This window comes from Haemorhous mexicanus, chromosome 5, assembly GCF_027477595.1.
Source record: "Haemorhous mexicanus isolate bHaeMex1 chromosome 5, bHaeMex1.pri, whole genome shotgun sequence".
Classification (NCBI taxonomy): domain Eukaryota; kingdom Metazoa; phylum Chordata; class Aves; order Passeriformes; family Fringillidae; genus Haemorhous; species Haemorhous mexicanus.
The window spans coordinates 31152698-31174988 of NC_082345.1; the positions used below are offsets into that span (position 1 = coordinate 31152698).

General features: G+C 36.2%; 1 protein-coding gene across 3 annotated transcripts in view; it reads left to right on the plus strand.

Annotated features, from left to right (window-relative positions):
• Positions 1–22291, plus strand: part of CDK17 (cyclin dependent kinase 17) — a 91099-nt gene that overhangs the window by 21605 nt on the left and 47203 nt on the right. For 2 of the 3 annotated variants that reach the window (XM_059846740.1, XM_059846741.1), the window contains exons 2-3: positions 14715–14863; positions 19445–19483. In XM_059846740.1, the coding sequence (XP_059702723.1) occupies positions 14746–14863; positions 19445–19483 (157 nt within the window). In that variant the 5' untranslated portion in view covers positions 14715–14745. The remainder of the gene's footprint in view (positions 1–14714; positions 14864–19444; positions 19484–22291) is intronic. The other variant, XM_059846742.1, reaches the window with a different exon arrangement.

Sequence of the window (22291 nt, forward strand, 5' to 3'; positions counted from 1 at the left end):
ATGGGCTCCTGTACCTCAGCTGCCAGCTGCCCCTCCAGCAATAGTGGATTTGTTCATTACTCTCCCTGCAGGATCACCCATCAGTGCAAACTTGATCCAGATCAAGTGTAAACAAATAATAACACTTCTGTTGACTTGATCAGAACATGCAACAATGCTGCTTTTCAGCTTTGTGGTGGCTGTGGTAGCACAGTTGATCCTCTGTTCAGCGCAGATTTGAAACAGAGTTACGCTTAGAGTGTTTTGAACAAATTCATACAGAAAAGCTGGAAAACTCTAGTGCTGTGCATCATGTGAATGTGTGGGCTTTTGATCTAGTAATTTAGCAGCCTAATACCCCATTTACTGTCTTGAAATGTAGATCAAATCTCTGTCGTTTTCTGTCTTTGTTGGTGAAAGAACTTACTAGCTTACTCCAGTTCTTTCTCACGCTGCTTTTTGATACCTTATGAGTCTTCTCTCTACTTCACTTTCTCCTTGCTTGTCATTTCAGTTTGCATCTGTCATTGATTGTCCATTGCAGTTCCTTGCTCAAACTTCATTCTCCAGTGCTGTAGTTGCAATATATGTCTAGCAATATATTGTTTAGCTTTAGAACTTTTTTTATTGCAGTTTTTTAAATTGTAGATTCTAGAGTAACTTTCCTAACAAGAAAAAATTTGTATGTACTGCTTCACTTTCTTTTTTAGTAAATGTTTAAATATTGGTATGATACTAACAATGAAAATAGGTGATTCTTTTTTTCTTTTCACTAAGACTGCATAGTGATAGGACATAATTTCTCTTCAGTAGCTTATATGCTGTAATGGAAGTGGAAATTGATAAACTGATGAGACAATTGAAGTAGCTTTTATATAAATTATAATGTGGACTGCAAAGTACAGGTTGAGCTGTTAAAGTGGATGTCACAATGAGGTTGGGATTGTGTTTAGAACATTGTAATCTGTGGAGTTCTTTTATGTTTACTTAGTTGCTTGCTGCCTTCAAAGATTTTTGTTTGAGATTTTGCTCAGTTTCTTTTGATTGGTTGGTTTCAGTAACAGTATACTAAGATTATATATATATTTGCTTACTATTTCTCTGGAAATTATTTTTTTTTTAGCAAGCCCTGTTTAATTTAGCAAATCTGGTCTTGTTTCTTGGGAGCCATCTTCACTTTCAGTAACTTAAGTATGTTTTGTATTTTTTGTATAAAGCAAAGGTGATTATGCTTCTACTGCAATTCATCAGACCGAAGGAACTTCATGCCTGCCACATCTGCTGCCATCATCAAGTTTCTTCTACTGCTCTTTCTTAATAAAGCTAATGAATTCAGTAGGGAAATACTTAATAACCACATAACAATTTCTGTCTATTTGATCTTTATTCATGATAAATAGTTTCATTTTGGACCCTACTTCCAACAGTAGAGATATTTAAGTTGTGAAGATCTAAAGCTGTCTTGATTCTGTAGGATCCCAGAATGGTTTGGGTTGGAAGGGACATTAAGGATCATCAAGTTCCAGCCCATCTGCCATGGAAAGAAACACCTTCTACTAGACCAGATTGCTCAAGGCCCCACCCCACCTGGCCTTGAACACTTCCAGAGGTGGTCCACAAGTTCTCTGGACAACCAGTTCCACTGCCTCACCACCCTTGAAGAATTTCTTTGGACTGTTTAATCTAAATCTACTCTCCTTCAGCTGTAAGGCCATTCTCCCTTGTCCCATCAATACCTGCCACTGCTAAAGTCACTCTTGAGCTCTCTTGTAGGTCTTGTAGGTCACTTATATGTACTAGAACGCACTAAAAGGCCTCCCCAGAGCCTTCTCTTCTCTCAGCCTTTCCTGGTAGGAGAGGTGTTCCAGCCCTCTGATCATGTTGGTGACCCTCCATTTTACTTGTTCCAATAGGTCTACATCTTCCTTGTGCCAGGGGCCTCAGAACTGGATGCAGCACTCCAGATGAGGTCTCACCAGAGCAGAGCAGAGGGGGAAAATCCCTTGCCTTGCCTTGCCAGTCAGGCTGCTTTGGATACATTTCAGGGTACAGTTGGCTTTATGGGCTGCAAGTGCACATTGACAAGACTCATTGAATCTCTCATTCGCTTGCATTCCCAAGTCCTTCCCCTAATGGCTGCTCTAAAAACAACTTTTCAGAATTTCTGAAAGGATTTTTGTAAACATTTATTATATTACTGTATCATAAGGTTGTTATTGTTCTGTGGTGAATTCTATTTCCAACTGAATTAAAAAACCTGAAAGTAGATGTCTTACAATCTGTAGTCACCATAGGATCATAGTGAAAGAAGAATCTGATCTGTAGAGACACTAACAATCATTTTGAAGAGCTGGGAACCTCCTAGATTATTTAAATACCCTGGTAAAAATCCCTTTAAGAGGTGTTCCTTGTAACCTGTGCTAGGGACATAATGTGCTCAGAGATGGACCTTGGAGAAACATTGTTGTAAGTTTCAGCAGTGGTGTGGAATAAAAGATACAAATATCCCAATAAATTTAGAATGAAATTGTCCCAATTGTTTGAAATTACAATAATAAAAATGTTTTTTTTAAAAGAGTCCGTAGATTTAGCCAGACAACTGATGTCTGAATGTAGTATTTTTTTAAGTAAAATTTCTAAATTCAACACATTTAAAGTAACAAGACCTTGAAGTAGAACCTCACATTTGTGCTCAATTCCAGTAAATTTGGTCAAAGGGTATGGCCTGTTCCAGTGAGTCATTCTGATGCAAGAAATGGTAATGCTTAGAGGCTTCTTGTTAGAGATAGTACCTATATAACGTGAACCGTGTTGGGAAGAAAAAGTTGAGTTCATTTGCTGTATGAATATACAGTATACCTTTAGGTGGCATATTTTTTTGGCAATCCAACGGTTTATTTCATATGATTAAAATCAGAAATGGCAGAAAGGAGAGTGCATGTCAACAGTTCAACAGAAGGAAGCATGCGCAGTTCAGCAGACAGAAAATTCAGTTTTTTATTTCCCTGTTGCATGGTTGCTATGACCCAGCCTTCCTTAAAACCACTCTTTCTTTGTAACTAGCAAGGTTTGCTTACTGTTACTAAGTACAAGCATGAAATTTTTCACTTGTGCATGTATATCTTGTTTCTCTATGAAGCAAACCTATAGTTTACTTCAGTTAACAGTTGTAGTGCCTCTACTAATGGAGGCCTCTGCCATTCTGGTTTACCATTCAGCTGATGAGAAGTTTCATTCTCAAGTCTTGTTACAAAAGTGTATTAAAAAGATAGAGTCCAGGGAGATAAAAAATTAAGACTCACTTCATGGCAACAGTCTGACAGATTTTTGTTCTTAAGTTTTCATCAGAATGTAGGAGTGAAATAATTACATAACTAGAATTTTAAAGATTTGGTGCTTTTAGTTAAGAAACCTTTAAGAGCAAGTGTAGTTAGTCTTTCTTAGTAAAAACACATAGCTTGCTTTATTTATTTTAAAGGTAGATGTGGTTATCAGGTGTTGTGCTGAAACTGTATTCAAGATGCACAACATAAATTTCAGTATGGTAGCACCTGATTATTTTATGCTTTACTAAAGAGACAGATGGCAGGTTCCTTTGAAGGTCTTTTCTTGGGTTCCTTTTATTAAATAGTAATGTAGACTAATTTAAAGAGAGAAAGCTATAAATCTGAAGTACAAGTACTACAAGTGAAAACTGGAAGCTTCTTGGACTGTTTAATTTCAAGCTTATGGATCCTAGTTACCAAATCTAAATAAACTGCAATGGGAAGATTTCCGGTTACTCTTCAGCATGCTTTGGTATGTGGAAAGGCAGCATACCTGGGTGTTAACGCAAATACAAGCTTCTCTTAGAATGCAGGTAATATTATTTTAAAGATTATTTTGCAAAAGGATACTGTTTTCCAAGGCTGTTGAACTGTGTAATTCAAGATCAGCTCAAGTACGGGACATAGAAATAGTAGTTTGGTGAAAGAGTAGCTTGTTCCAAACTTTTAAAGCACCAGGCCTTCTGTTATGTCAGTCAAAACATGATCTTTTACTTTATGAGATGACAGATGACTTCAGTTGGTCTTTGTTCTATATATTTAAGGGTTGAATACAGGGGGGGAAAACCAACCAGGGTATTCCAAAAGAGACTAAGGAACAAAAAACCAAGAAGATTTAAAAAAAAAAATAAAATTACTAAGGTAACATATGTTTTTCTTACACTTGGCGTATTCATTTTAAATGTTAGTGTTGCTGTAGCGTAGATTGCCTTTGTGTCTCTTCTGCCCAGCACATAGATTCCAAAAAGAAAAAAGCACTATGGAAACAAAATTGCTGAAGGAATGTAGTAGGAGAGGGAGGAAGGAATTGGCCATCTCTGTCATTGTAGAGTGGTAGTGGTCCAAATTGTCCTTGAGCCTGTTGTGATTGGACAAAGGATAATGGTTTTAAACTTTAGATTCAGATTTAGAATTAGATTAGATTATTAAATTCAGATTAGAATTTCAGAATCTTTTTCAGAATCTAAAAGATTCTGGCTAGATAATAGGAAGAATTTTTTTATTCCGAGAGTGGTTAAACACTGGAGCAGGTTGCCTGGGAGATGGTAGATCCCTGGAAGTGCACTGTCAGGTTGGTTAGGGCTCTGAGCAGCTTGGTCCAGTTGAAGATGTCTCTGTTTATTGCAGGGATGTTAGACTGGATGACATTTGAGGGTCTCTTCCAACCCAAGCCATTCTGTGATTCTCGCTCAGCTGGACTAGTTTAAGAGTTATAATAACAGGGTTATTTTTTCCTCCCATGGAGTTTTACACCAAAACTTCTCCAGTACTTCTCCAAGTGAAAAATTTATTTTCAGTACTGATCTTTATTAGAGATAAAATTATATGATGCTGAAGTAAGTTTCTGTAGGGAATTTGAGTCTATGGAGAGACAAAAATTTATATTTACCTTTTTATAAAACATTTTCTGTTGGTGAGACAAATCTTAAGAGTTTGGAAGCTTTATCCAGATCATTGACAGTAATAGCAGTATCAGCCTCTGCAATGCAATTAACACCCAGAATGGAAAGTCGTTTGCTGTGCAAGGGTTTGGCTCACTGTTTGTCCTTGCCAGGATGAGACTATGTAAGCATTAGGCTCTAACACCAGAAGAATGATAGTGTTTATAGTTTGGAAGAAATTATTTTGACGATGAATATAAAATTTCACTTCTTTTTTCTACCTGAGAAACAAAAGAAGGCAAATGTGTCTGCCCAGGACAAATATATATTTGGAAACAGTATTCTGTACATCCTGTTTGATTCTTGGACTGTTTCTTAACAGAAATTTTGTAGTAAAATATATATCTGTCCTTACTCTGCCTTTAAAATGTAGCTTGCAGGAGGATCCTACAGAATTTCTGCTTTTGTGGATGGTATCAGTGTTGCTTGTCTGGCATTAGTCGCAGCTATTTTACCTTTTTATAATTCTATTAAAAATAAATTTGAAGACTATGTATCCTTTAGGTTGTGTTTCCTAATTATTCCTGTCGGGTTTAAGGTTATTGACTGACATTAGTACTTGTTACTTTCCAAGGTTTCCTATATACTAATACTGTCTTACTGGTCTGACATTTACTTGCAGATAGACAATTTTCTATTTTAGTGGTTGCTGTTTGTCTCCTCTAATGAGTCAAGATGGAAGTATGTCACTGACTCAGTTCTATATAACCTTTTGTTGTTCTTTCTTAATCTTTCTCTGGTCTCTGTTCAAGGTCCAGAAAACTTGCTGGATCCCTTCAGGTAGAGAGTTGTTTATACTAAAAGGAGGTAATGTGAAGTTTGAGCAAGCGTCCTTTGATGTGCTAGACTGTTTGCTCAGTCTGGGAGGGGAGTGGCTTCTCAAACTGATTAACCAGAGTCGCCCGGATTATGTAGTGGCAATTTCATTGTTCTGCTTAGTTTCAGAATCTGGGAACCTTTTTCTGGACAGCCTCAGTTACTTGGAGGAAGAGGAATACATAAGATTATGTGTAAAAGACATGCAGGGAAGAATGATCTGCTCAGGCAAAGAAAAGGAACATCAAGTGATACTGTGAGGTCTTGAATCTTAGTATCTGTTAGTCTACCTGTAGAGTTCTTGTTCTTGAGCCAACAGTGACATTTCTGACAGCTTGATGTATGGCAGTTGCCTTTTTTAATATGTTTAAATAAATTCATACCTTTTTTTTCTTTTTCCTGGCTTCTTGAATGCTGAAAAATACCTGTTGTGAGGCTGTCATCTGTTGAGACTTAATTTGGGAGCAGGATGTTGGTGCCAGGAGTGAGACAGAAGAGTCTGCATGTAGTTATTGTGATGGGAATCATAGTGGCCAGAACTTGTTGCAGTGGAAGAAGGCACTTCTGCTTTGCTTTATTTCCTATCCATTTGTTATTTCCCCCCGTCATCTTCCCTTAACAGCGTTTGCTGTTGTCCTTTATTTTGTTCACAGATTGCTTTTATTTCAGATCCCAGGTTTTGTTTAGCTAAGCTAAATAGGCTTTAGGCAAAACTGCAGTTTTTCAGGCTATTTTTCTGGTACAGAACAGTTCTATCATAGTGCTGCCTGTAAGGACAGTCTTACCTTGGATTTGATGTGCACTAATGATCAGCACTCTACTTCTGTGCAGTTACTAAATTGGCTTAAGCAGCCTCATGCTTTCCTCTCTTGCTTTGTAGGGCATACTGCCACCACCTTGTTGCCAGCACAGCTATTTGCAAAGCTACCTGGCAAAACATATGTTAAAACTCTTCTTTCTTTCCAAGGTTGTCAGCTAAATAATCAATTGTATTAGGAATAGTACCTTACATGTTTAGTATCCTTGGCAATGAATACTAAAATGATCCATGTGTGCATATTCAGTTGACCATTAAATGGCAGCATGAACACTTCAGGCAGACATTTGTCTGAATGTTGTAACAGAACAAATTGGTGCCATGCTGGGACAATTTTGACTGCTATGTAAAAATTAATGCAGTAGGGAAATACTGTGATTGACTTACTGTTCAGAGATTTTCTGTTACTGAGGAATCTCTGAAGTTGTACTGATGACAGGATTGGAGAAGGGAAGAAAAGACAGTAATTCGTAAGTTTTTAAAAAATACTGAATCAGAGAAGTTTATAAGTTTGGGTAAAAGATGTTCATGAATTCAAACAAATTTTTGAACCATAGTTCAAAGATTATTTATTGCTAGAATGATTTTATTTACTGCTCCTTTGGAATTACCTTTGAAATATCTCAGTGCAGCTGTTAAACTTAGTCAGCCTCACTGTAAGAAACTGTTTTAGGCTGTTGTTTCTGTCAGTAGTTGCTTTCTTAGTTGTGGCCAAGTTATTTTATGTCTCTTGTTATTTCAGGACTAGTAGTTATACTGTTGACAGTATTATCATCATCAGAAATCTCTAGAAAAACGCAGAATACAGAAGAGACTGATATATCTTAGGCATTAAATGTTTCAAAAGTGTCCGTTTTATCATACCATTTTTTCTTAATGTCTTGTTTGGTGTCTCTATGTAATGCCTTCAGTGTATCAGGTCTATGTGGCCTGTTACCTGTTAGAAAAATATGCATATATGTCATCAATACTGTAAAATGTGTTCTGTACCATGATGCTTATTGGTCTCTTAATTCACTAAGTGAAAACTCTTCCTCTGTTGCTACATCATTCTTCCTTAAGAAAAAATTCAAAACCAGACAATTACTGTGAGAGAGTTTGTTTTTCCTAGCTTGGGGGTTTTTTTTGGTTTTTTTTTTTTGTCTTCTTTATGTACACAGAAGTATAAGAGAAATGTATCCAAAGTTGTTGATTTTAAACCATTCATGGCTCTTTGATATTATTCTTAGGCATAGAGCTGTACATGAAGTAATTATGAAAGGGTCTGATTTTACATTTGCCTGATTTTGCTTTACTGTCAGGACTTTCTGGGTTGCTTGATGGGGCTTTTTTGTGTTCACACTATACAGAACCTGTATAGACCAAGATTTGACATTTGGAAGAAAAATTGTGAGCTAGAAAACTTAATTTTTTATATCAGTCTTCATTTTGTGTGCAGTCTTAACAATTCTTTTTTTTTTTTTCCCTGGGATAAGTTTTCACTTGGTGGTTAATTTCCATCATAAGGTTTTCTCAACACCTTCCTCAGTGCAGTTAATTTCTGTTCTAAGAGAAAAAGGCCAAACTGTTTTTTTGTCTTGCTTAGAAACTTATAGCTTTGTTCTTTGTTCATCCAAACAGGTGTGTCTTTAGATTTTATCTCAATTTATATTACTCTGATGTCTTTATCTCTTAGTGCTTGATTCAAGAACCTCAAAATAACTTGAAAGCTTTTCATTGCCTTAGGTCTCAGGCTGTAAGTAAAACTTTTTTGTTAGCACAATAAGAAGCAAATGTTGAAGGCTCTGGTGTGGGAGTTCAGATGCTTAGAGGACTGGGGGTTCTGGGCTGAGAGCTACTGGAGTTTGGGAGAAGGTTCTTTGGTGTGAGATTGTTTGATTTGGTGCCTGAACTGTGATGGATTTAAACCAAAGCAACCTTGAAAACTGTGCCTTTTATTGACACAATTGCTCAGGCTCACAAAAGATTGCAGATGCTTTTCAGTCTTAGAACCAACATTGTCTTCTTGAACCTAGAAGGAATTTTCTGCTCCGTGTTGCTCCAAAGACTTGCTTGTTTGCAAGACTAAGGAAGATTATCTCAGAAGTGATAGTGCAACACTGTAAATCTATTGCTAAAATAATCTGAGTATTAAGGAGCAGCAAGCACTGTGTGCACAATTCTTTTTTTTTAATATTTTTTCCTGAATGCTCTATTAAGGCTTTATGATTATTAATCAAAGCTTTAAAAATTACAGATATTGCTTTTGGTTTCCAATGCTTATTACATCTTTCAAGAGCTGAAGTTCTGTGACTGTCTGGTAGTATTTATGTTACATCCATGTAACCTTTTAGTTTTTGCTTTCCCCTTCAATAGAAAGAGCCTTTCAGTTTATGGGTCTGACAGCAAGTGTAGAAGCTTTGCCAGTCATCTCATTTGTTTTCTTGGCTTAAATGTCAGCCAATTTAACCAGACTCATACTGTGTTTTTTCACTTGGCAGTTGAGAGAACAGAACCTTTGATAATTAACAAGGAGTTATTAATCAGTATGACATGTCTAATCCAGGGAGATCTATCAAATAGTACATCTCTGTAGATTTTGCTGTTTGATATTGCTTGAATCTAGGTGGGAGCAAATACATCTCTATATTTTAAAGAATGTAAACTTGCTGTGGCTACCTAAGTAATGCTTTTTGAGTCCAGAGAAAGAAGATAAGCATAGGATATGAAAGGACTGCAAAATTTGATGTTCTGGCAAATTTGGTGGTTTTCAGTGTTTTATATTCAGTACCAGTAGCATAGTTAAATATGCCTGTAGTAATGTTCAATATGTATTTTTTACTTAAAAGAATAATTAAAAAAAAAACTACAAACCACTTGTACTAATTTGTGTCCTTCATTATTCCTTAAAGGCAAAGGAATTGGGGGGGGGGGGGGGGGGGGGGAGGGGCATGGAAATGAGGAAAAGTATTCATGTTCAAAATTAAATTAGGACATGGTAATTTCCATATATTTCCTCTCTTTGGAGTGGTTCTTCCAGTTGATGATCTAGATCAGGAGCTGAATATAGATGCTCTCATTCACTTAGGGAGGAGCCTATTTGCCTATATTAACTAGTAAGACTATCCTCAGATAACAAGTTAACCTTTGTAAATACCTTTGTACCTCCAATTTTGAGTAATTGTTTGGCTGTGATTCTGTAAGTACATAAAAAAGGGCTTCACTGAGAAAGTTTAGTTCCATATTGAATATTGCTCATAAAGGTAAAAGCTGTGAGGGTCCTTTTGCCCTTTTTGCAGAGGTATTTGACTTCCTTCAGTTTTCTTTCATCAGTAATAAAGGCCTTGTTTGTCACGAGTCACTTATATCTCTACAATGTCTTTGACCCAATGCAGCATAAAGCTAGTAATTTTTTTAGTAGCTGTGCTCCTGACGAGAGAGTCTAGTTGACCATTCTCATGTTGCTTCCAAAGGCCAAGTGTGGAAAAAATTAATTAGAAAATTTTTTTCACTGATGCGAACAAATGTGAATTGAGACAAATACAAAAAATAGGTGCAATAACTAAAATTCCATGTTTGTAATCCATTCTTGTAGAGTAGAATTGTGATTGTAAGGAGGTACATCTGTACTCTATGTGAATTTTATGAGTGCTCAAACTGGTTGTTCATTATCTTGGATAAATTATCCATATATTTCTCATTAGTGTAATTAATAGCTTACTCTGTGTTTGATGTGCAGCATACTGATGTCAATGGTTGTGTTTATTTTTTAAATTCAGGTAGATTGAGAACAGTTTAATATAGTGGAAAGCTGGTTTTCTTTTTAGAACAAGGGGACAATATCCTTGGCAGATGTTTCCCATTTCTGTTTGTAATTAATACTGTTTGCAGCACTCTTGAGTTTTTCAGGCCTCTCTTTCTGACACAAGGAGTTCATATGTAGTGCTGTTACCTGTTTTCTTTGAAGTCTTGTGCCTGGGCTATAGTTTGCTAACCCATCTTTAAGGGCCATGCTGCATCCATGTTGTTGCTCACGCTGTTAGGGTATCTGATCCTCTAATTTCCTCCCACTTCAGCTGTTGTCTTACAGGTGAGTTTTCCAGAACAAGAACTGCTTTACATGTTTTGAAAATACCTCTGCCTTGTAAAACAGCCTGTAAAACAGTCTGGCTGCAACTTCAGTGTCTATCTAAGTGTAAAAGTAGTTTTAAAATGCTTAATCTCTATGTAGATGGACCTCAATGCAATATAGGGAAATAGAGGAGTCAGCGCTTAGACTGATCCGAAGCTAATTGAAGTTGAAGGACAGGTTGCCTTTGACTTCAAAGGGATTTGAATCAGCAAAATCTTAGTGAGCTTTTTTATTTGTGACCCTTGTGAAATAAACTGACTAAAATTTAAGGTGTTAAATAGCTTTATTGGTTTTGAAAATTTTAACTGAATTTGTTTAAACTTACAAGGATTAAGCACACATAGTAATTGTGTGAAAATCTTAATGCCTTACTTTTTTAACTTCCAAGAAACTAAGGCTCTGGGAAATTGAAGGAAGTGGAAGGGCTTTTGAGAATGTTAGCCATTGGCAGTGTAAGGCCTCTGAATTTTGGTGACTGTATGAGAGCAGAATCTAGCTGAGTTACTGCTTTGGAGTCAAAGTGCTTTCATGTTTGTCTGCAGTACAGCCTGGGTATTGTGAACATATATATGTGCTGAATGAGAAGTGCTGTCCTTCAGGCATTGTGGGAAGGGTTGGTGTGAATCAGAGAAAGTGAACCAAAACACTGTTCAAATCTAGTCTTACCTGGATCATTTTTTAAAATGGAGTTTGTTTTCAGAACTGTGTTATAAAGATCACTTTCAAAAGATGTTGGGTTCAAGACAGGGTTGTAATACTAGTGAAGTGAACTGAGTTAATGACAGAGAATGTTGGAAAGTAGAAAAGGTAGATGTTAGCATTGTTTTCAAGGATTAACTTCCATTACTTTTAAAGACAAAAAGAACAGTTTTTCAGGGTTAGACTGCAGATTGTTTGTAAGAAGCAGCAGTTCCTTTAATACAGTGTTGCTTCCTTTTTTTCATATCAGTATAAGGATTGAAAAAATACGTCTCTGCCAGCTTTTGTAGGTTGTATCAGATAGTGTCATATCAAATTGCTTGTCCTCATTCTGTCTGCAAGAGACTAGAATTTGCATTAGTTGCATTCAAGTGTATGCATCTATCTACTGTGACATCTGAAATACTTGATTTGGGTATGACTTACTCAGAGGAGAGAAGTTTACAGAATAGAATAGTCAAGCCTGTGGGCTTTGTTCTAAAACTAAATATAGAAATAACTGCATTCTTTTCATAGTCATTAAGAATTTGGGGAAGCATTGCTTCTACGTGTGTATTACTAATCAAGTAACTCCATTTTGGATTTAAACTAGATTTACTGTTAAAGGGAGATAAGAAGTGCGCATCTGCTATTAAGTGGTGAAAACGAGTGTCAGACAATTTGGACTTTTCTGTGAAACTGCTGTCATTTTAGAGAACCACTCTTAGTTTTGGATTCTATGGATCATATTTTCAAAGCTCAGTTCACTGATGTCTTAAGCTTCCAAGATTGAGCAGGTTTTGCAGCTTTGGCCACGAGAATAAAGAAGTTGAAGTGAGGACATTTCTAAGTGCTAGATACTAGTCAATACTTCCTTTTTTTTTTTTTTCCTTTTCTTCTTTACAATTCTGAACTAGCAAGAATATTGGTGCCTTAAGGGAGAAAAATTTGGTTTCATATCAGTGAGCATCTTTTCCCTTTAAAAAGCTGACATACTTTTCAATAGAAGAAAACATTCCATCACATGTGGATTCTCACTCCTCTTTCCTTTTCATTGTTGAATTATTTGAAAATCAAGCCATGAATTAATTCCAAATGTTAGCAAAAATGGTACTTCAATACTCCATGAAACCCTGCCATAACAGGAGAAATGTTGGAATTATAGTTAACAAAATACTTCGGGATTTTTTTATTAGCTTGAGATTTAGAATGTTTCCTGCATTTTCTAATCCATATATCGGTTAATTTATAATATTCTTAATTTGTAATATTCTTCAGCAGTAGACCTTCTTTTTGATTAAAAAATTGTGTAGGTTTAAGTACTTGCAGGATCAAAAACAAGGAGCAGCCTGTCTCCCTTTAAAGGCACCTGTTTTTTCAGTTGCTGCCCGAGTGGAAAATTGGAAAAAAATTGTTGTGCTGTCGAGTAGTTTTAGAGCATTACATAGCTAAAAATTGCATGTATCCTTTTTTGAGAATAATACATGTAGGAAGATGTGGGTTTCAAAAAACATCGTGGGAGAATTGAGTAAAACTACACAGAAATTGTGTCCTTCCAATTTTTTTTACAAAATCGGCCTTTTAAGAGAAACATGGGCAATTTATTTTGAAAAAGTTTGAATGCAGAAATAAAGTTTGAATGCAGTTTCAAGTAAGAAAGATCTTTGTAGCCTGGTCCCAAACAGGAAAAGTAAATGTTCCCTTTGGATTGCTATCTGAATGCAGTTTCTTAACAATAAGAATATCCTGCTTTTGACTTAGAGAGAGTAAAATTATTCATACTTAGGTGTGGTTTTATTGCACATACAGCAGTGCATTAAAGAGGCAGTTTAAAAACTGCTGGCTTAACTGTATCCACAGCAGTATATTTGATTTCCTGTGTATCTCTACGTCGTGCCTGAATAATTCTGCTTTATAATAGCTGTGATTGTCTAATATGTTAGGTACCCTGTTTAGTAATCCACCTCTTTCCCTTGGATGCAGCTGTTGCTTTGCCAGTGATTTTACTGTTTGTCTCAGATTTTGGAGCTCAAATCCCAAAGGTCTTCTTTTATCCACCCCTAATGTGTTACTTGCTGTCCTAAACAATCTAATCTTATGAAAGTTTAGCCTATGTAAGCATTCTGCTACCACCAGCAGCCACTTTCAGATTTGTTCTGCCAATTTGTTCTCCTTTTTATTATGAAGCAGCTTAAAAAAGAGTAAGTTCATTGAAGTGTGTATACTTAATGGGATGGTGTCAATATAAAATTGTATTCACAATTTCTTATTAAATGTGGATCTCTGGCATACTACTTGTTGCATTTCTCTGTTTAAATGAGAACATTGAGGAAAATTTGATTTTGTACGTGAATTATGAATTTAGGAAGGCAAAGAAGCTCATGGGAGGAAGGAAAAATATATGAGCATTTTGGACTTTAGTATGCTGTGCTTGTTTAAACACTGCGTATGTGATTCTTGGAGTCTATGAGCAGATGAATAAGTTAGTGAGAAATAACATCAAGGGTGAACTGTCCATGTGGAGTAAGGAGAGACTGAACTGTGCTTCATGTTATGCAGGAGCACACGTATGGCTCACCACAAAGTTCACTTACCAACTCAGACTTATGACAACATGTTTATTTACCTGGACCTTTGTTATTATGGTTTGCTTGCTTACAACTTTCCAGGGACAAAGTGCCTTCTGCTTTGTTCCCAGCTCCATCCTACTGCTTGACTCTTAAGAGGAACATCCATTCTAGCCATTGTTACCAGACCCTGGCTGTCCTATTTCTCTAGGTGGGATGGTGTTTGAGAACTGCTTTTGTCTTTAAGACTTTGAGCATTGTCCCCTTCTTCTGTTTGTGAAAAGGGTAAAATACAGAGGAGTTTGGTAAGTTTTCATTACAAAAAATTGGGCTGAAAAAGAGAAAAGGTTGCAGGGTTGCAGTCTCCTTCTGCTTAGTGGGACTACTGAAAGACTCTGTGGAGGAGGCCACAGAGCACACGCTGATCTAGTTTTCAGATTACTGTTTCCTTTATTATTAGACTGTAAAATTGGTTATGAAGTTAGCTGTTTTTCTAAAAAAAAAAATCCAAACAGACCCAAAGGTTCTTTTTTTTCCAAATAGAAATAAAAATTGCAAAAGTGTATGGGCATCAACCTCTCCAAACACTCATCTTCAGTCCAGCAGAGCAATCTTTCTTCAAGGATGTTGTTTTAAGTGGAACTTATATATTGCCCAAGTTTTCTGTAAACCTTCCTGCATTTTTATGTCAGTCAATTAAACTTCTTTTTCTGATTAACTAATTTTTTCTCACTTTTTGTTATTTATTTTTGTTTTCAGGCTTCCTTAAGCCAGACTCAACATCGATAGAATGAAAAAATTTAAGAGAAGACTTTCCTTAACCTTGCGAGGAAGCCAGACCATTGATGAATCTCTGTCTGAGCTAGCAGAACAAATGACAATTGAAGAAAACAGCAGCAAAGATAACGGTAAGCATGTCTTTCACTTTGTAGAAAATGTAAGAATTTTGTCAGGCCCTATTCAAGTGAGCATTGCTGGGGTTTATTTCAATTTTCACAGTTGCAGGGATTTTCTCTCTAACCTTTTTTTTTCCTTATATTCCACTACCCTAGTTCTTTCAACAGGTTGACATGGTATTACATACTGGTTTGGTTTGCTTTGGTATTGAACTGTTACACAGCTATTTATCAAAAGCTACCTAAATTTATCTTTTTATGTCATGTGCACCAAGGCTTATAGCTGTTCTTGCAGTATGTTGAAATCTATTGTATGGGTTTAGTGGGTCTCACATCAGCTTCATATGGCTTCAAATTCAGTCTGTTCTCAAAATCTTTATTTAGTAATATGATTGACTAATTGCTTAAGCATTTCATATGAAACCATTTACCTTACATTGGTGATGCAGTGCAGTATTCTAAATTCTGTCATCTCTTCATGTCTCTCAGAAGTACTTCTCTTCACCAATATGAAGGTGACTAGAAACGTTCAGGCTAACCAGCTTGTCTCTGTATTCTTACCTAAGTCTTTGGCTGATCCCATAGATGTGTTGGCTGCTCTAAAGTCCACATTAGTGATGATGCCGCTTTTGGATGCAATCTGCAGTAATAATGACTCAGAGATTTTGTTGCTTGTTCTGCTTCGTGGGCTGCAGCATTTAAGTCATATTTCATCTTTGATGCTGATTAGTGTTATTTTTTGCTTTGCTGATATCTAAGATTTTTTTTGTTTATCAAGAGGTCTGATTATTATTTTTGCCTCACTTCACAACAATAAAGGATTCTGAATTTTCCAATTAAAAACTTCCAGGGCCAGGAAATCTGAGCAGAGGTAGAGACAATGGAATTTGCAGATTTTTAAAACTATGTTCAAGACACATTGCATACCAAGATTTTGGAAGCAGAATTTACCTTTGGCAAAACAAAGCTAATGTTTTTCATTTTTACCTTTAATCCCTGGTGTCTTCGTTGTTGTTGTCCTGTTTTTAATATGGGCCGGCCATGCCCAGTATTTTGTGAGACAAGGTTTATTACAACTTTTTATATGTTGATATAACAGGTCTACTCCGCAGCAGCAATTGCAGTATTTTTCTACTGATATCTGTTAAGTCATTTTTGAGACACTGAGTTTGTCCCACATGATTTGAGTTGTCTCACGTGATTTCACTTGTATTCGCCTTTGTTACTGATGCATATTTTTTCAGACCTGTATATACTTCTGCAAGATTGATTTCATTATGTAAATAAGTGCAAAGAATGTTACTTTCACGCTGAGAAATGAGCATGAAAAAAAATGTTACCAGAATCAGTGAGTGTACTGAACTGGGTTGCTGAATTGATTCATTGAAACTGAATCCAGAAAGAATAAAAAGATTTTACCTTAAACTGGACCACGTGCTGGGTGTCAGCTCGAGGGACAGAGAACTCAATAACTTGTTTACAGAAGCATGACCTTATGCCATCTTAAGCCATCTATAAAACCATTTGCAGCTTGTAATATTTATCTGAGAATAATCCCAAACAGTAATACTTGGATGTCTGCATGCTTGTCACCAAACTGTGATGAGCTTATCTTGTCAGTAGATATTTAAAGTGTTAAAATAAGTTAAAAATACAATTCAAGAAAATGTTCCTAACTGCAGATTACTTACCTAGCTTTTAGTGCTCTTTTTATTTTACTTTCCACGGTAATTAATTGGCCAAAGGGAATCTTGCATATTAAAATTGTGATAATGACATATGCTACGCTTATACGTGCAGAACATTGTTGATGCCTTAGTACAGTCTTCTTGGATACCCAAGGTGTTGTAGAACCTCTTGAAAGAAGACAAAGAATATAAACTGTACTTTGCTGTGCCTAATCTTTAACTCATCATTTCATGTCATTAAAAAAAGTTTTACTGACACTTGCTACCTTTTTTCAGATTCTTCCAGAATGCAGTTATTAGTACTTGTGCTATCTTTGATCTTGCAGATGTGAACAGGATACTACATTGTGGATTTTTGTTTTCCTTTGTTTTTCCTTTCTGACCCTACTTTTCTTAGAAAGTAGGGTTGGAATATGCTTGCTGCTTTAGCTAGTCTTGCTTTTCTAAAGGACACTCTAGCTTTCCCACAGATTGAGCTATTTTGGAAAGAGTATTTGTCAAAAAGACCACAGGGATTGGGCTTTGGGTAACAACAATTGTTGAAAAAACAGCCAAGAAATTATTTTTCTCTTTTGGTGAAAGACCAGTTTAGTAAAGAACATTGCCTGGAAAAAAAATCCTTCAGTGGGCATTTAAAAAAATTTGCTTACAAAGGAGTGCTTTAATGAGAGAGGTTTTCCTTGGTGTCTTACAAAATCACAGTGCTAAAAAGCCAGCACTAACTGTAAATACCCAACTGAGACACATGAGTGGATGTAGTCTCTTGAAGAATATTTTATAAGTGATAGCTGCATTAAGATCTTGAAAGTGCATCCTTTACTGTGGTGGTGCTGATCTCATGAGGCAGGAGTAACCATCTCTTTAGTTCTGCTTTTAAGAATAAGCAGCTCTTTTACCCTGTGGAACAGAGAAACAAATGTGCCCAATTAAAAGGCTTTGAATCTGTTCCTGAAGAAACTTTAAAAGCACTGTCTAGTAAATCAAAGGCATGCCATTATATTAATCTACAGAGAATCAAAGTCAGGGGTACAAATAATCTTCAGAAAGTGGTTCTTCATATGTGCCTTATTTTCAAGCATTGCATTGTGAACTTGGGAAATAAGAGTTGAAGGGCATTGAAACTGTACGTTTCAGGTCAGAAGGCAAGACTAGATCCTGAATGCTGAAGGCCTTTACAGCAGAATTTAATTCCATTGTTGTTGTCCAATTCTTTCGTTTTAACTTTTTCTTTCTAGCAAATCGCTCATCTTGTCTCCTGTCATTTCATGCTGATGGCTGTGTTCACTGAGGGTTATAATTTTATACATGCTAGTTTTTTTCCTTCCTGGGAAACAGCTGTGTTACTGGAGGTTGTAGAGACTGTGTCCATAGAAAACCACATCTGTGCTGACCTAGAATCCAGACTTATCTCCATCTGATATATGTCCTGTGAAATACTTATATGTGTAAATATTTATACAAATATGTATATAGATATATATATATATAGATATATTCTGTAAAAATGTTTATTATAAGTTGCAGTTCAGCACTGCTATTCCAGATGTAGATCACTTGTACATAGTATTAGGGACCTTTCCTTATGGTCACCTTTTTGCAATAACCTCTCTTGTTCAGCCCCCTGCCAAATGTTTTTTCTCCCAAAACATTTGCCTGTGATTTCAAGTTAACTGCAGCTCCCATCCAGAGGCCCACCTTGTCATTAGCTCCAGCTTTGAGTGGGTTGTTTCAAGATTCAAAGAACAGTACTCCCAATGTAGAACAAATTGTCCCGTTTGTGGTTCTCAGCCACAAAAATAGATCTGTAACTTTTGATTTCTTTGCAGTGCGTTGGTACCAGTGAATCAGCTCCTCTTTTGTATGCAGTCTCATTTAATACACAGTCTCCTTCATCGTGTGATGTCAGTACAATCTCAGTATGCATCACTCATCCATGAGCAGCAAGATGGGATTAGCAGGGATCAACCCATATTGTTCAATGCAGTAGCGCAGAGCTGTTGCACTGAATATAGAATAACCATTGGGTTTGGGTTTTTTGGAACACCATCAAATTATTTAGTGACCAGAAACCTATATATAATTTAATCTTTCAAACAAATTATGTTCATCATAATTGGCTTCTGGGTGAGGAAGCACTGCCAAATCAGGTCATAAACCATAAAAATAGAGGGACCAGTGAAATACCTTATAATATGTCTGAAGCCTTATGAACTGTGGACTGTATGAAGTATACTTCAGGCTAGTCTTTCATCTAAGGACAAAAGCTTTTCTTCATCCGTGGTGTTTCAACATATAAAACCAATTAGGTGGATTTGTTGTTTATTTTAATGTTTCATACTAACAGTGCTTGCTTTTTTAATTCTAGATTTTACCTTAATATATGTATTTTGATTAATATTAACAGTAATAAAAGGTGATTTGTAGGAGTTGACAACTAAATTTGCCCCTGAAATTTTTCTTTGGCAATGACATACTAATGTAATTTGGCTAGAAGTAACATCCAAATCATGCATATTTAATGCCTAATTAAGTGTAAAATTTATGCAAATACTTCAAACACATGTGATCTCTAGTGAAAGCAAAAAATGTGGCTGTATTGTCTAATATTATGAAATGCATTATCACAAACTCCAAGCATGCTTTTAAGAATAATTGCATTCCAAAATACAGCCACAACTCTTGCATTAATTTATAAGTAACTTGGAAAGCATTCTGTTTTGTTGGGTTTTTTGGTACAGATAAATACACATATACATAATAAACAAAAAAAGGTGACGTTCTGATAGAAATGGCTACATGAATTTGTAAAATAATACTTATCTCCATTTGGTCTCTTTTAGCTCAGTGATGTGATCATAGGATCCAGTCTCATGAACATTTGCATAATTTTTTTGTAATTTTACAGGTGTGAGTAATAATGGAAGGATCAGCTACGGTAAAGTGCGTAAGTGTTTTTTAGGTTTAAGGCATTAATGACTAGTTAATACTCTGATAAGAGGGATGAATGTTTATGAAAATTAACACATTGCGATACTGTCTCAGAACATCCAAACGCCTTTGTAGTTTTAATCATTTCATGTCATCTTCAACAGAGCTGAGAAATACCCATTCCATCTGCTGTGTGTAATTCCTTGAGTGTGGAAGGAAAACAGTGTATTGCAACATATTTTCAAGACAGTGTTCTTGAATTGAAAATATGAGCACAGAAATGCTTACTGGTAATAAACTGGTAAAATTTCTCTGTTGATGTTGGAGGAAAGTATCAGTATGAAGATGTGGGTGGGTAGAGGGAGAAGAAATCCCCAGAACTGCTAGAGCTCATTCTAGAGCTACAGATTACTGTGAGTAATTGGTAGCTGTCACAGCTAAACACCAATCCTTGTACTGTCCCTTACACTGTACTGGCAATGTTTTTATTATAGTCTGTATGTACCCTTCTGTGCTGTGGTCTGCATCCTTTTTGTTAATACTGTTCAGTATGGTTTCTCCATCCCACCTACGCTGCGCAACATAGTGTTCTTTCTTCCCTTCTGTTTTAATTTGCTTCTTCCCAGAATACCTAGAGGCTCTGTTCGTATGTGGAAGTGCTTATAAAGTGAAATGAGCATGAACATTCAGTGCCTGAAAGCATGCTGCAGAGACCCATAGTCTTGGAGGGTTCTTTGGGGGCTTTGTCCACTCATAAGTGTTTCCTTAGAAGCAGAATACGTGTCTGGCAGGGAACATAATGTTTAGATGCAGTAGTGTAGGCTCACTGATGAATATGCAGAGACGTTTTTCAAATGGTATTCAGGTGGAATCGTTAAGTACAGAAAAGTAAAATACACATAACTAGCCAACGTTGTTTCTGAAAGTAGAGCAAAAAGGAGCCAGATCCTCTGTTCTCTGGTTTGGTTGGCAGCCTGGTCTCACAGATGTTTGCACTGGGAGTTGTCTGTGTGAATGCAAGGATAGAGGCCAGGGATACTTGTATCTTGGCTGTGGTATTGACTTGCATTGAAATAAATTGCAGCTGAAATGTTTTTCTGAAGGATACGTTGCAGTGTGATGCCTTTTGCAGTTACGGTTTTAAACTGATGGTATATTATGCTTAATATGATTTGAGCTACAGAACTACCATGCTTATGTTCCAGTACAGGTTCTGATGACCAAAAATATTAGCTGAGAATTATCTTCTGAGCAGTATGAAATAAATACATCTTAAAGGCAGGGTTTTGGTTTTGAATATATTTCACTTGATTGTGATCTTTATTGTTTTCATATGCAAACTGAAGGCAAAACCTCACTCTGCATGAAATAACTTTGAAAGGCTTTCTATAGTGTTTTTTAGATGTCTTGATCTCATTCTTTGCCTTGTGTATAGTTTGTTTCTGTAGTTCAAACAGACAAAAATTTCTGTCCTAAATTAAAAGAAAAGTTTTATAGGACTGTACACTGCCATTTTAATAATTGAGGTACTTCATTTCTCAGAGAAAGTTGATGACTGTGTTTCTTCAGGGTTATATTAGCATATTTTTTCAAATGTTCTACCGATATTTTTTGCCTTGTGTTGAAGGTGAAGAACATTTGCTCTGGAATGACTGCTTACTCGATGGATTCATTCGAGCAATGGGAGTAATCCCTTGAAGTTTTGCCAAATTTTTAAGATTGTAATATTCAGTAGTTTGAGGATTTCATCTTATTGTTTAATGAAAAATACTGGTTTAAATGGTATTGAGTGGTTGCTCTGTTTTTAGAGTGACATAATGTTTTCCTGGGTATCACATAACAGAATCCAAGGAAACAACCCTGTAAAATAATCTATAAATACACAGTATTTTGTAGTGTTTCTCATCCAGCTCCCGGAGAGTACATGTATAGCAAGCATATTGCTGCTTTGGGTTATTTAAATGTATCTTCTATGGAAGCTGTCACCTGCAATCAACTAATTTTACTGTGAGTGGGTCTGACTGCCTTACAGCAGTGGAATTAAATATTATACAGTGCAGCATGCCAATTCTATAATATTAGAAATTCACCTGCTTACATTCTAGATTTTTTGAAGAAAAAAATGGCTTGTTGACAACAGCTTCTTTAGCAGTTTGTTAAAAATATTTTATATTTCAAGTCCAAAAAAAATCAGGTTTTATTATGTAAAAACGGAATAGTCATTAGCAGAGCCTAACATTCAGATCAGGTAAATGAATGTGTAGTAGATGGTGCTGAAATATGAGTAAATTACGTGACAGTAGTGTTTGAGAAGCCTACATAAATAGTTTTAAAATGTTGTGATGATGCATTGTAAGCTTCGTGAATGCAAAGCAGTTTAAATGAATATTTAAGTTCACAAATGTAGATTTTTGACACTTTTTCATTCCCTATCAAATTGGAAATGATAAAAAAAAACCTTGGAAGTTTTCTGGAGCAAGGGTGAGGTCAAGGTGATGGAAAAGAAACTGCATTGAGTCCTGTCCTATAAAATCCAGTAGTGGATTCTCGAGACACTTAGTGAGATTTTGTTACACTTGAGCCAGTCCAAAGTCAAGTTGCAGCTAAAAGTGTCAAGTGAGGTTCTGCCTCCATCCTTCTGCCAGCAGCTGTGCTTGGTATACCCCATAGTGATCTAGTTCAAAAACCTAAATCAAAATTAGATTACTTTCTTTTGGGGGGCAGGGGGAGGAACCTTGAGCCACTTTTTTGGTAGAAGCAGTGAATTGTGGCAGGCATAAAGATTCATCCTTACTTATATGGAGCATGCCTGGATTCCATCCCC